This window comes from Salmo salar, chromosome 10 (assembly GCF_965601325.2).
Source record: "Salmo salar chromosome 10, fSalSal1, whole genome shotgun sequence".
NCBI classification, from domain to species: Eukaryota; Metazoa; Chordata; class Actinopteri; order Salmoniformes; family Salmonidae; genus Salmo; species Salmo salar.
The window spans coordinates 110,579,734-110,595,891 of NC_138300.1; the positions used below are offsets into that span (position 1 = coordinate 110,579,734).

The following is a 16,158-nucleotide window of genomic DNA, read 5'->3' on the forward strand; positions in this document are numbered from 1 at the left end:
GAGTTCAGGCACATAACCATTCATCAGATGGACACACTTCCTCTCCCAGACACCCACATGCGTGTGTGTTTGAGCACACACACACACACACACACACACACACACACACACACACTCCCCTTCTTGGCTTCCATTGCAACCCCCACAGGAACCACACCTGTTGGAATTCTCACAAACAATCGCAACATTGTTTCAATAATATATAGAACTTTTCTCGCAGATCTGGTATATAAAGCTTTTTTGAGACCTTGCTCACAATTCATTCTGTGGCAACACAATGACCAAACGATATACTGTATGTGAGGCTCTTGAACATATCTTTGATCATGACGCTGGTGAGGAGGAGAGAGGCCAGGAAACTGACAGTGAAGATGCATTAGAGGAGGAAGTATCAGAAGTTGAAGACAACACAGAATATGATCCAGACCAAGAGACAACCGATGTGGAACAATCCAGTGATGAGGAAGAGGGCCCTGCTGAGGTTGTTGGTACATTCCGGTCAAATAATGGGAATCCTGGTCTTCATCCCCAGCTGAGAGGAGAGGTCGGCTGTCTGCTGAAAATGTTATCAGGATGACACCAGGGCCAACAAGGTACGTCATATCCCGGGTTGATGACTTAACATCCTGTTTCAAACTGTTCCTGACAGTCAATGGAGACTATAGTGATAAACATGACCAACTTGGAGGGGAGACGCGTTTACAAAGACAACTGGAAGGAGGTGGAGCGGACACACGTCCAAGCAGACGTGGGTCTCTGGATTTTGGCTGGTGTGTACAGATCCAGAAACTAATCTACCACCTGTTTATGGGATGCAGAGTCTGGTCGGGGGATTTTTCCTGCCACTATGTCACAAGACCAGGCCGCTGTCAACAAGACAAGCTGGCAGCGATCAGAGAGGTTTGGCACAAGTGGGTGGAGCGCCTGCCACTTATCTATAACCCAAGTCCAGACATCACAGTGGGTGAGCGTCTGGTCGCTTTTAGGGGACGCTGCCCATTCAAACAGGACATGCCAAGCAAACTGTCTAAATATGGAATAAAGATATGGGCAGAATGTGATGCAAGGACAAGTTATGCCTGGAACATGCAGGTTTACACTGGGAAACGTGCTGACAGTGTTCCTGAAAGGAACCAGGGGAACCTGCTAACGGTATTCCCGTAAAGGAACCTGGGGAACATGCTGATGGTGTTCCCATAAAGGAACCTGGGGAACATGCTGATGGTGTTCCCATAAAGGAACCAGGGGAACCTGCTGACGGTGTTCCCATAAAGGAACCAGGGGAACCTGCTGACGGTGTTCCTGAAAGGAACCAGGGAAACCTGCTGACGGTGTTCCTGCAAGGAATCAGGGGAACCTGCTGACGGTCTTCCTGCAAGGAATCAGGGGAACCTGCTGACGGTGTTCCCGTAAAGGAACCAGGGGAACCTGCTGACGGTGTTCCCGTAAAGGAACCAGGGGAACCTGCTGACGGTGTTCCCATAAAGGAACCAGGGGAACCTGCTGACGGTGTTCCTGCAAGGAACCAGGGGAACCTTCTGACGGTGTTCCCATAAAGGAACCAGGGATATGTGGTGACGGTGTTCCCATAAAGGAACCAGGGATATGTGCTGACGGTGTTCCCATAAAGGAACCAGGGGAAGTGGGTGGTCCTGGAAATGACTGCAGGTCTCCAGAGGAACAACATAACATGTGACCATTTCTTCACCTCATATGCTGATGACCATGGTGGGTCAGAAGGAACAAGGCTGAGTCGACTCCTGCCTTACTCACCACCAAGGACAGGGATCGTTTCTCCTCTAAATTTCCTTTCACCGATACACACTCTGTGTCCTACTGCCCCAGGAAAAAGAATAATGTGCTCCTGATGACAACTCTGCACAGGGACGCTGCTGTGAGTACCAGGGAGGACAAGAAGCTCAACGCTGTCTTGGATTACAACAGGAACAAAGAGGGAGTACCAGGGAGGACGAGAAGCCCAACGCTGTCCTGGATTACAACAGGAACAAATAGGGAGTACCAGGGAGGACGAGAAGCCCAGCGCTGTCCTGGATTACAACAGGAACAAAGAGGGAGTACCAGGGAGGACGAGAAGCCCAACGCTGTCCTGGATTACAACAGGAACAAAGAGGGAGTACCAGGGAAGACGAGAAGCCCAACGCTGTCCTGGATTACAACAGGAACAAAGAGGGAGTACCAGGGAGGACAAGAAGCCCAGCGCTGTCCTGGACTACAACAGGAACAAAGAGGGAGTACCAGGGAGGACAAGAAATCCAACACTGTCCTGGATTACAACAGGAACAAAGAGGAAGTACCAGGGAGGACAAGAAGCCCAACGCTGTCCTGGATTACAACAGGAACAAAGAGGAGCTGACAACCTTGATAAAGTATGTTACTTTTTATCTTTCAAGTCTCATGTATTTGTTTTGCTATTACCAGATTGTTTTATCTGCACCACAAAAAATAAGACATGTTGTTGTTTGGTGAAATGCTCATTGAATTTGTGAACAATATGGAGTCAATTCTATTCATTTGAATATGTAAATATGTTCTAGATGTGATAAATTAAAACAAAGCTTTGATGCAGTTTTTCACGTCACTATGCAAGACATGAAGTATCACTTGTATGTAGTCATTATTTTGTTTCCTGATTGTTGCACTGAGGATGACGTCACGTTGGCCCATGGTGGTGTTCTTCAACATCTAGATGTGTCGGCCTACAGCGCGTTCCTGGTGTGGATGGAGGTGAATCCAGGCTGGAAGCAGGGGAAATGTTTCAAGAGGAGACTATTCCTAGATGAGTTGGGGAAAGCCATGGTGGCACCCCTCATTCAAAGGCGCCAACACCTTCCTCCAACACCATCTTCCAACACCTTCCTCCAACACCTTCCTCCAACACCATCCTCCAACACCATCCTCCAACACCTTCCTCCAACACCTTCCTCCAACACCATCCTCCAACACCATCCTCTGCTGGATTGGTGAGAGATATACAAGGGCCAGAGGCAAGATCTACGGCCGTCAGAGACAGAAGAGACAGGAGGAAGAGGGGCAATCTGTGTGCACCAAGAGATGTCAAAACCAGCATCACGTTCCATAAATGCAGTGCATATATTTGCAAGGCACATGCAACAACACCACGTATTGTCCAACATGTGCATGAGAACACACAAAATGTAGCCACCATTGATTGACAGATTGTGAACATTTTAATGTTTTTGTAATTGTTAGTAATACTGTTATTGTTACTGTTGTTCTTTAATGTGTTCAGACACTCATTTTGTAATATGGTAAAGTTTTCATGTGTAGTTTTGGGCCGATGTCCTTTCTTTACTAATCAAATCACACCGGGACACAACGGGACACAACAGATGTTATTTTGTGACACTATTTAAACATTTGAAATGGTTTGAAAACAAATGTCGTTGTTAAACTTTGACACAAAGTAGTCTGTGATAAATAGCACAATATGTTTCATCTGAGTATGTGTTATAGTCAGAATAATCCATACATTATGATTTTATTTACTCAGAACGTGTTGTATGAACTCAGGTCAATGAGGCCTACAGGCCATAAATAGTAAATAGAAGATCAAAACGTGTAATGTTCACAAGAACTTCAGCTGATAAAAAGATCTAACACAACATTAGGTGTTAATATATGTATTATTATGGATTTATAATCGGCTATAATGGGGCGGCCATTTTGGACCGGGAACACAGAATGAATTAACATGAAACCAACACAACAGGAGGGTGAATCTGTTCCTGTCTCTGGATAGTGGATTAAAAAAGACCATCAATCTCCAATGATATTAAAGTACTATTCTGAACATTACTGATATACTGAGTGGCAAGTCAAGATATCTGCTGGTTTTATTGTTTAGTTACTATCTGTTCCACCGAGGAAAACTACATAGGATTAATCTGTGTCCGTCACATATAGTTTAGTTAGTTAGTAAGTTAAACTACCTGTTCCATATAGTTTAGTTAGTTAGTAAATTATACTACCTGTTCCATATAGTTTAGTTAGTTAGTAAGTTATACTACCTGTTCCATATAGTTTAGTTAGTTAGTTAGTTATACTACCTGTTCCATATAGTTTAGTTAGTTAGTGATACTACCTGTTCAATGCCACTGAAGAGAATTACAGAGAGACAGAGAACCAACTGAGAAAACATATCAATGGTTCTGAATGACAACCAATATACATCAACACCATACATGATGATTCATGGAAATGTACAAGATTAAAAACTATTAATACAAAGCATTTTACTGGATGAAATCTCTGAAGATCAAATCAGAAATAAATCAATTGGAAAGAAAAACAGAGCAGAATGAATCATCACATCTGGGGACCATCACCACCAGCATGACTAGTAACTATGTGGATGCTTCTACAGTTTAACCAGCTCAGCAATAGACTACACCAGCATGACTAGTATCTATGTGGACCCTACTACAGTTTAACCAGCTCAGCTATAGACTACACCAGCATGACTAGTATCTATGTGGACCCTACTACAGTTTAACCAGCTCAGCTATAGACTACACCAGCATGACTAGTATCTATGTGGACCCTACTACAGTTTAACCAGCTCAGCAATAGACTACACCAGCATGACTAGTATCTATGTGGACCCTACTACAGTTTAACCAGCTCAGCTATAGACTACACCAGCATGACTAGTATCTATGTGGACCCTACTACAGTTTAACCAGCTCAGCTATAGACTACACCAGCATGACTAGTATCTATGTGGACCCAACTACAGTTTAACCAGCTCAGCAGTACCATTGACATAAAACCCAGGATAGAGGGGCTGAGTGAATGTTGTCTGGACTCTGTGGAGGAGGGTCAATGTGTCAGAGACACTGTAGAAGGACAGAGTACCTGCCTTGTGATCCAGGTACACTCCTACTCTGGAGGACTGAGGGCCTGGTACTTTAGTCACAACATTGTTGTGTCTGAAACAATAATCACCTCTATAGTACAGTAAACTCCAGGACTTGTTATTGTCTCCAAATAAACTATCTGACTCTGTTCTGCTGATGTCTTTATATGAGACTGCTGTATAAACCAACTCCCCACAAAACTTCACCTCCCAGTAACAGCGTCCAGACAGACGCTCTCTACACAGAACCTGCCAGTAGTTGGTGAATCTGTCAGGATGGTTAGGATATGGTTGGACTAGGCCTGTACAGGTCACCGTTCTGTTCCCTTTAGACAGAGAGAGGTGTGTGTGTGCTGTGTTTGGGTCCAGTGTGAGCTGACAGGAATCTGGGAGAAGAGCAGAGCAGAGACCAATGAGGGGAGTCAGAACAATAAGTTAAGTCAGATACTGTATCTACCCTGTCTTTGATTAGAGCACAGCAGAGATCAAATCAGAGAAATATGAGGAGTCAGATAGATACCCAGTCTTTGATTAGATCTACTATTGCTATATATTTCTAGAGGGATTGTTAGGAGTGTCAGTAAAAAGAGACTGTTAGTTACTTCACAATAAAGAGACTCACATTGTAACAACTGTTCTCTGGTCTTGGGCTCTGGAGGCAGTACAACATCCACTATATTCACGACAGACACACAAACACATTGACAGAGAGAGGGAATGTTATCATTATACCATATTCCACATGTATATGAATAGTAGGGAACTTTCAATGGTCTAAAGTTGATGTTCTTATTGTTTTCAACACACCTGTAGTGGAAATCTTGGTCAATTCTCCTTTAAGGAAGTCTTCTAGTTTCTCTCTCAGTTCAGACACAGTCTTACTCACATCTCCAAAGTACTGAAGAGGACGGACAACGATGCTGGGTAAGTCTGATGATACACTGATACTGGAGAGAGACTGATAACTCTGGAAAGAGAGAGAGAGACAGGGAGAGAGACAGAGACAGAGAGGGAAAGAGAGAGAGGGAAAGAGAGAGAGGGAAAGAGAGAGAGGGACAGAGAGAGAGAGAGGGGCAGAGAGAGAGACAGATGACAGATAGAGGGAGCGGGACGGACAGAGAGAGGGAGAGGGACGGACAGAGAGAGGGAGAGGGACGGACAGAGAGAGGGAGAGGGACGGACAGAGAGAGGGAGATGGATGGACAGACAGAGAGAGGGAGAGAGGGACGGACAGACAGAGAGAGAGAGAGAGGCACGGGCAGACAGAGAGAGAGAGAGAGGGACGGGCAGACAGAGAGAGAGAGAGTGGGACAGAGAGAGAGAGGGAGAGGGAGGGAGAGGGGGAAAGAGAGAGAGACAGAGAAAGGGAGAGAGACAGAGAAAGGGAGAGAGACAGAAAGGGAGAGAGACAGAGAGAGGGACACAGAGATAGAGGGACAGAAAGACAGAGAGAGAGAGAGACGGACAGAGAGAGGGACAGACAGAGAGAGGGAGAGACGGAGAGAGAGAGGACAACATAATGATTGAGATGAATAGTTTCACATTAAGTTAATTTCATATGTAACAAGGCAGTATAGTTACCTGGAGGAAATGGATATGATCCTCTGTGTGTGAGAGCTGCTCCAGCTCAGTGCTTCTCTTCCTCAGCTCAGCTATCTCCTGCTTCAGTTGCTCCAGGAGTTCTTCAGCTTGACTCACTTGAGCCTTCTCTTGGGCTCTGATCAGCTCCTTCACCTCAGAGCTCCTTCTCTCAATGGAGCGGATCAGCTCAGTAAACATCTGATCACTGTCCTCCACTGCTGCCTGTGCAGAGCGCTGTTAAGAGAGAGAAAGAGAAAGAGAGAGCGAATGTACAGTAGCCTCTGCACCGCTTTGAGTCAGAACGCTGCCCTCCAACAATTGTTTACAGACAGATTATTTCACTTATAATTCACTGTATCACAATTCCAGTGAGTCAGAAGTTTACATACACTAAGTTGACTGTGTTTTTAAACGGCTTGGAAAGTTCCAGAAAATGTCATGGCTTTAGAAGCCTCTGCTAGTCTAATTGACATCATTTGAGTCAATTGGAGGTGTACCTGTGGATGTATTTCAAGGCCTACCTTCAAACTCAGTGCCTCTTTGCTTGACATCATGGGAAAATCAAAAGAAATCAGCCAAAACCTCAGAAAACAAATTGTAGACCTCCACAAGTCTGGTTTCTCCTTGCGAGCAATTTCCAAACGTCTCTAGATACCACGTTCATCTGTACAAACAATAGTACGCAAGTATAAACACCATGGGACCACGAAGCCATCATACCGCTCAGGAAGGAGATGTGTTTTGTCTCCTAGAGATGAACGTACTTTGGTGCGAAAAGTGCAAATCAATCCCAGAACGCGCAAGGAGGCCTACAAATCTGACTCAGTTTCACCAGCTTGTCATGACGTTGCCCTCTTTGGGTACAGCGAGCACCATCCCCCTACATCTGTCTCCCACACCCAGGCTGCTGTGGTCAGAAGAGGTCGTAAATTCCTATGAGGAGACCCTCTCCTCATGGCCACAGTATAAAGAGAGAGTGAGATTCATAGAGAGAACAGAGGAATTTCTTCCACCTCACAGAACTGGAGAACCGAACAGCATGTATGTTCTGGAGAAGGTATAACAGATCGGTGAAGAATCCAGCTACGAACTGGTCCGTTTGGTATCATGAGAGACAATACCGCCACATTATCATAACCGTGTTTATAGAAGAGTCTCAGGTATGAGACTTACATCTAATGGTTGTATAAAATGAATGAATAAGGATGAAGCTATTTGTGAGATGATGGGATGCTATTTAATGATGTTAATGTGAGAGAATTGTATTTCTGTTTAAAGTTTCACTAAGTCCTTGGCACGCCCTCAGGGACATAGACAGGACCTGGCGTCATGAGACAGCCTTTTTCTATGTCCCGAATAAAACCCCCACCTAGGTTTTCTATCACCAGACTAGCTTACCTTGATAACGAGAGGGCCAAGGTTTGAGAGCAGACCAGCTTACCTCGATAACGAGAGGGCCAAGGTTTGACCATACATTTCTCTTGCTGAATCTTTTAACCTCGTTTTGAATTTTAACCATACAACGTGGTTAAACTCTTAGACTACCGACACCGACAGAATAAGAACAAGTCTTTGATATTAATTACTAGTCTGCAGCTAGGAATTCGGTATCATTGAACGCGAAGACCGACAACCGCCGAAAACAGCTATTCTATAACGACATAAATGAATGTCACTCTGAACTATCCATCTAACCACGACAGAGAGAGAGGGCGTACAGACTCTCCAACAGAAACAAACTTTTCAACAGAGATCCAGATGACACACTGAGCGTAAATATATATATTGATTGCAATTATTCCCGAATGAGTGAGCCTTCATGTGCAAAGGTTTAGCATTTCAATTGTTATAATTAACAACTCTGTAGTGCCTTCTCAGCTGACCCCCACTCCCCTTTTGTCTAACAAGCCGCCATGCTGGTTTAGCCCACTAGGGCACATTCTCCTATCATTTCCTTGTAACCATATCTACTGTTTGTTATGCATTTATGTGATTTACCTAGTTAGCAAATAAATTATTTTAACCTGTTATGGCTAGGGGGCAGTATTTTCACGGCTGGATAAAAAACGTACCCGATTTAATCTGGTTATTACTACTGCCCAGAAACTAGAATATGCATATAATTATTGGCTTTGGATAGAAAACACCCTAAAGTTTCTAAAACTGTTTGAATGGTGTCTGTGAGTATAACAGAACTCATATGGCAGGCAAAAACCTGAGAAGATTCCTTACAGGAAGTGGCCTGTCTGACCATTCCTTGAGCTTCTTGACTCTGTTTATTGAAGACTGAGGATTTTTGCTGTAATGTGACACTTCCTACGGCTCCCATAGGCTCTCAGAAGGCAGGAAAAAGCTGAATGATGTAATTCCAGCCCCAGGCTGAAACACATTTTCGCTTTTGGCAAGTGGCCGATCAGAGGACAATGGGTTTAGGCGCGTGCACGAGTCGACCCCATGCTTAATTTTCTTTCGTCTTTTTACCTAAACGCAGATTCCCGGTCGGAATATTATCGCTTTTTTACGAGAAAAAATTGCATAAAAATTGATTTTAAACAGCGGTTGACATGCTTCGACGTACGGTAATGGAATATTTAGACATTTTTTGTCACGAAATGCGTCGTGCTCGTCACCCTTCTTTACCATTCGGATAGTGTCTTGAACGCACAAACAAAACGCCGCTATTTGGATATAACTATGGATTATTTTGAACCAAACCAACATTTGTTATTGAAGTAGAAGTCCTGGGAGTGCATTCTGATGAAGAACACCAAAGGTAATAACATTTTTGTTATAGTAAATCTGACTTTGGTGAGTGCTAAACTTGCTGGGTGGCTAAATAGCTAGCCCTGTGATGCCGGGCTATCTACTGAGAATATTGCAAAATGTGCTTTCACCGAAAAGCTATTTTAAAATCGGACATATCGAGTGCATAGAGGAGTTCTGTATCTATAATTCTTAAAATAATTGTTGTGCTTTTTGTGAATGTTTATCGTGAGTAATTTAGTAAATTTTTAGTAAATTCACCAGAAGTATGCTAGTTCTGAACGTCACATGCTAATGTAAAAAGCTGGTTTTTGATATAAATATGAACTTGATTGAACAAAACATGCATGTATTGTATAACATAATGTCCTAGGTGTGTCATCTGATGAAGATCATCAAAGGTTAGTGCTGCATTTAGCTGTGGTTTGGATTTATGTGACATTATATGCTAGCTTGAAAAATGGGTGTCTGATTATTTCTGGCTGGGTACTCTGCTGACATAATCTAATGCTTTGCTTTCGTTGTAAAGCCTTTTTGAAATCGGACAGTGTGGTTAGATTAACGAGAGTCTTGTCTTTAAAATGGTGTAAAATAGTCATATGTTTGAGAAATTGAAGTAATAGCATTTCTAAGGTATTTGAATAACGCGCCACAGGATTACACTGGCTGTTATGTAGGTGGGACGATTTCGTCCTGCCGACCCTAGAGAGGTTAAAAAATAAAACAAATTAGTGTAGTTTATCCTCTCTTAGGGTAGGGGGCAGTATTTTCACATCCGGATAAAAAACGTACCCGATTTAATCTGGTTATTACTACTGCCCAGACACTAGAATATGCATATAATTGTTTGATTTGTATAGAAAACACCCTAAAGTTTCTAAAACTGTTTGAATGGTGTCTGTGATTATAACAGAACTCATATGGCAGGCCAAAACCTGAGAAGATTCTGTACAGGAAGTGCCCTCTCTGACCATTTCTTGGCTTTCTATACTCTCTTTATTGAAAACAGAGGATCTCTGCTGTAATGTGACACTTTCTAAGGCTCCCATAGGCTCTCAGAAGGCGCCAGAACGTTGAATGATGACTTTGCAGCCCCTGCCTGAAAAACAGTAGCGCATTTGGATAGTGGTCGATCTGAGAACAATGAGACGGGTGCGCGCGTGCACGTGAAGAGGCCATTTTACATTTTCAGTCTTTGAATGAAAAAGAAGTCTCCCGGTCGGAATATTATCTCTAATTTGCGAGAAAAATCACGTAAAAATAGATTTTAAACAGCGTTTGACATGCTTCGAAGTACGGTAATGGAGTATTTTGAATTTTTTTGTCACGATACGCGTCCGCGCGTCACCGTTCGGATAGTGTCTTGAACGCAAGAACAAAACAGAGGATATTTGAATACAACTACGGATTATTTTAACCAAAACAACATTTGTGGATGAAGTAGAAGTCCTGAGAGTGCATTCCGATGAAGAACAGCAAAGGTAATCCAATTTTTCTTATAGTAATTCTGAGTTTAGTGAACGCCAAACTTGGTGGGTGTCAAATTAGCTAGCCTGTGATGGCGAGCTATCTACTCAGAATATTGCAAAATGTGCTTTTGCCGAAAAGCTATTTTAAAATCGGACACCGCGATTGCATAAAGGAGTTCTGTATCTATAATTCTTAAAATAATTGTTATGCTTTTTGTGAACGTTTATCATGAGTAATTTAGTAAATTCACCGGAAGTTTTTGGTATGTTTGCTAGTTCTGAACATCACATGCTAATGTAAAAAGATGGTTTTTGATATAAATATGAACTTGATTGAACAAAACATGCATGTATTGTATAACATAATGTCCTAGGAGTGTCATCTGATGAAGATCATCAAAGGTTAGTGCTGCATTTAGCTGTGGTTTTGGTTTTTGTGACATTATATGCTAGCTTGAAAAATGGGTGTGTGATTATTTCTGGCTGGGTACTCTCCTGACATAATCTAATGTTTTGTTTTCGTTGTAAAGCCTTTTTGAAATCGGACAATGTGGTTAGATTAATGAGTCTTGTCTTTAAAATTGTGTAAAATAGTCATATGTTGAAGTAATCGTATTTCTAAGGTATTTGAAAATCGCGCCACTCTTTTCCACTGGCTGTTGACTAGGTGGGACGATTTCGTCCCACATACCCTAGAGAGGTTATCAAGTGCCTGCCTTGCAATAATAAATATAATAAAATAACTAATAAAAAGCAAATGCTTACATAGGTTTTATTTAAAAAATAACAAATGCTATTTAGTACTAAAATGGTATTTACTAACATAATATTATTACTAAAATAGTTGTAGGCTACCCTACCCTAGAATTAGGGTTCAGGCTAAAATAAGTTATTCGTAGGGTTAGAGTTTCTGTACAGCACTTTGTGACATCTGCTGATGTAAAAAGGACTTTATAAATATATTTGATTGATTGGACTGGGAATAGAACTTTCAGAAGTTGAGTTGGTGCCACAGTGTTCAATACAACTAATAGGAGCTGGCAGGGTGAAACATGACCTAAAATAAGACCTGTTTTTTCAATAAAACTAATAGGAGCTGGCAGGGTGAAACATGACCTAAATAAGGCCTGTTTTTTCAATACAACTAATAGAAGCTGGCAGGGTGAAACATGAACTAAAATAAGGCCTGTTTTATCAATACAACTAATAGGAGCTGGCAGGGTGAAACATGACCTAAAATAAGCCCCACTTTTTCGCATTTACTCCAAAACTACGGCAAACAGCTGGGACATATGGTAATATTATATAACTGGGCTCCTCGTCGGATGCAATTAACTAGTTTTATCAGTAAATGTGTTTTAAAATGTAGTGTCCAGCCTAGCCCTAGCCCCCGCTGTCGGCTGGTCGCGCTTGTCTGCCCTAAACAAACCCTGTGTACCACCCCTCCCCTGTTTAACCTTGAATTTAGTTAAGAAACAAACACTTGTCTATGAAAAGAGACTCCCAGCCGAGAGCCACGAAACGAAAACCACTTGTAAATTTACCAAAACGAACAAACTCTTTAGGGATCTGTTCATCCGTAATAAACGATTCATAACCAGAGACCCACACAACCAACTACCACGGAAGTGATGGAATGAGAGAGAGAGAGACATCGTTACAACACTGTACATAGACATAATATAACGGTTCTTGTTCTTTGGAGTTTAACGGCGGTTGGCTTCCAATATGTTGCATTACCGCCCCCAACTGGGTTATAATATAAATCTATTTTACTTTGTGATACAAAATGGGAAAAGGGGAAATTATGATAATACTAAATAACACCATTCCAACTAACCCTACACTCATTAAAAACCCACTACCCCATTCCACTACTTTTACCCTATCTGCTCCTGCACCATGCCAACTAACTCTACACTCATTAAAAACCCACTACCCCATTCCACTACTTTGACCCTATCTGCTCCTGCACCATGCCAAATAACCCTACAGTCATTAAAAACCCACTACCCCATTCCACTATTTTGACCCTATCTGCTCCTGCACCATTCCAACCAACCCTACACTCATTAAAAACCCACTACCCCATTCCACTACTTTGAACCTATCTGCTCCTGCACCATTCCAACTAACCCTACACTCATTAAAAACCCACTACCCCATTCCACTACTTTGACCCTATCTGCTCCTACACCATGCCAACTAACCCTACGTAGCCCCGCCTGGGTTCAGTGGCGGCCCAATAGGGAATGTTCTATTGATGTAATGGTCAAGATGTTGGTTTATCCCACGGTAGACCTGGGTTCATATCCTGTCAGTTACATTAAGCAGTCTATTCTCTGAAAGGGGTCCAGACAGCCTGTTCCCAACAGTGGGGTCAGTGGGATTGGATAGGGGCCCCTCTCTCTCTCTATCTCTCTGACTGGAGAAGAGAAGTGAAATGATGTGTCTCCTCTGGTCAACAATACTCACCTTGAGAGACTCCACAGCCTGTTGGAGCTCCTTTAGCTCCTTCTCTTTCTCCTGGAATCTCTGCTGGACCTTCTGCTGACTCATCCCCACCTGCCTCTGTGGATAATCACTCTTCAATGAGCTATCAAGCTTTGTTTGTCCAGTAGATCAATAGTATAGTAATGTGACATAGGGCCCATAGAGAGTAAGGATTCAAATGTATCTGTGTGAAATTATATTATTACGTTGCTATGTGAATGATTATAGTTTTAACAGTAGACGAAAATGTATCAAGGGGTTGAGACTGAACTTTGAAATTACAAAAGGGCATTCAGAATGATAATAGTGCTTGACTTTAGAAAATGGTGATATATTTGGAGAATCTGGGTTAACATCAGGGGCGGAAATTCCGGGGGGACGGGGGACACACGACCCCCCCCATCCTGGGAAAAATATGATTTGTCCCCCCCAATATATCACTGAAACATAACTATGTAATTTAAATAATATTAATAATACGCAATGAAAGCAATTGTGCTGATTATAGACACTTAATAGCTCGTTTTTAAGTTTCAAAAGATTGCGACCCCCCCACCCTTTGCCTCACAATGGTTTGATCCACTGCCAGTTCCTTAGCTTGCGAGGTAACGTAGAGGCCATATCTACTGTCTGAAAGGCACTCAATGCACGTAACTGACGTGAGGTTAATCCAGTCAATCGCGCACACACACTAGCTGAATATGCAGAGCTAGCGCGCAAATATTAACTATTAAGCTAGCTAGTACCTATTCCATTTATGTGGCGTCGTCAAAGATGGAATCTTTGCTATCGTCAATTTATTCCAATATCAGCATGCATGTAAGTTAGTGCTTCAAAGTCCCTGTGATAAGGTTAGCGATAAACTGAACAGAACTACACTCTCTTCTACCATTGTTTTAAATATATTTAATGGTCTCGTTGCAAAAGCTAAATTGTCGCAAGGGAACTTTTATTTATATATTTTATTTCACCTTTATTTAACCCGGGTAGCAAAGATTATAGCAAACACCATTGAATTGGTGCTTGCTAGCTTTGCAAATTCAGCTATTGTTAGAAGCCAGCCAATATGAAACAAACGATTAAAATTACAAAAGGTTGCAGCATATGTTGTGTAAATGGTGAACTCATACAGCTGTCAACTCTTGTCACTGCAATCCTTTTCACATTTGCTAGCTACCTTGTAGATCGAAGCCCATATAGAATGATAGAAGATAAGATGATAGAAGCCCATCTCCTACTGTAAATAACCCACATACTGTGTGTGTGTAGCCAACCAGGTAGAAAAATGGCAGAAAAATGGCAGAAAAAAGACGGACATCAGAGTATTTTTCAGTACACCAAAACGCAAAGTAAGAACCCTAGTAGCCTAATATCTCAAAGACTAGTTGATAAAATGTTCATAAGAAAGAAATGAAATTCTAATGGAAATGTTTCACAATGATGTCATTAGGCAGAGCAGGCAACAGATGGCACACAGACAGCAGAGTTGGGGACAGATATGCAGGGACAGACTGGCAGAGACAGGGAGACTCAGGTAAGTTTGTTGAGTCTTTGTTTGGCAACATTATGAAAAGTTCTCAATTTTTTTTACTTGTAAAATAGGAACATAATTGGAAAATGCCATGGATACCCCCACTCTCAACTTAAACTGGTGACTGAACTAAGATTTGTTAAAGGCAATGGTATTGCTGTTGTGATTAGTTGTGTAGTTTTGGGTACCGGTAGTTAGGAGTACGGCAAACACCTTATTTCTTTGGTTCCTCAACATACATTTACCATATTAAACGTAGGCTATGTGTTACAGCACTACTTTTGGTGTCCCCCTCCGGAATTGCTCTTGAGAAAATGTAATGTAATTGTCCCCTCCAAAGTTGATATCAGATTTTCGCCCCTGGTTAATTAACATATCTATATAATCAAGGTTTGTGTTCATGTTTGTTCTGCTGTGGATCGAATTAATTTGAATGATCTCATATTCAAACAGCCTTAGTTCCTACTGTATCTTTAATTCTTTGTTTATCAGACAGTCACCAACAAGTTGTTCTGGTCTTACCTGTTTCTCAGTCCTCTCTGCTGCAGCTGACACTGTATCATGGCCATGTTCATCCATTGTACAGAGATAACAGATACACTGCTGATCGGTACGACAGTAAACCTCCAGCAGTTTGTCATGATGAGAGCAGATCTTCTCCTGTAGTTGTGCGATGGCTTTGACCAGCTTGTGCTTCTTCAAAGCAGGAGATTCATAGTGAGATTGGAGGTGAGTCTCACAGTAAGAGGCCAGACACGCCAGACAGGACATGAGGGCTTTCCGCTTTCTGGTCCCAGTGCAGAAATCACACGCCACATCTCCAGGCCCAGCATAGCACAGAGCAGGAGGGGGAGCAGCCTGGAGTCCTGTCTTCCTCAGTTTCTCCACCAGCTCAGCCAACATGTTATTTTTCCTCAGATTAGGCCTTGAAGTGAAGGTCTCTCTGCACTGTGGACAGCTATAGACCCCTTTCAGAACATCCTGATCCCAGCAGCCCTCAATACAAATTCTACAGTAATTATGTCCACAGGCAGTAGTGACTGGCTCCTTCAGTAGATCCAGACAGACAGAACAACAGAACTGGTCCTGGTCCAGCAGAACTCCCTGCTGAGCCATTGGGACGGTTGTTCACTCTCACACAGACAGACGAGACAGAGACTCAGATCAGTTTAGTTTCCACAGAAGAGAGTTTGTGAAGGGGAGGGACTTCCTGGTTCTGCCAGAGGGCTGGGGTTAGAGGGAGGGAAGGAGGGAGTGAGAGAGGGAGGGGTTACAGGAAGGGAGGGAGAGAGAGAAAACTGCAGGCAAAGTTGAGAAGGAGACAAATATTTTAGTTCCTAGGTTAGGACCCTTAATATGGAATGCATTAAATAGAGTGGTTAGAATATAGAAAGGGTAACAGTTTCTATGAAGAACATATCTAT

General features: G+C 42.5%; 1 protein-coding gene across 1 annotated transcript; it reads right to left on the minus strand.

Annotated features, from left to right (window-relative positions):
• Positions 1 to 3,501: 3,501 nt before the first annotated feature.
• On the minus strand, positions 3,502 to 15,922 carry LOC106561501 (tripartite motif-containing protein 16). The gene is made up of 6 exons (XM_082957374.1): positions 15,257 to 15,922; positions 13,186 to 13,281; positions 6,479 to 6,712; positions 5,705 to 5,864; positions 5,520 to 5,570; positions 3,502 to 5,283 (listed from the first exon to the last, which is right to left on the minus strand). The coding sequence occupies exons 1-6, from the start codon at positions 15,848 to 15,850 to the stop codon at positions 4,772 to 4,774; spliced, it is 1,647 nt and encodes a 548-aa protein (XP_082813500.1). The 5' UTR covers positions 15,851 to 15,922; the 3' UTR covers positions 3,502 to 4,771.
• Positions 15,923 to 16,158: the final 236 nt, after the last annotated feature.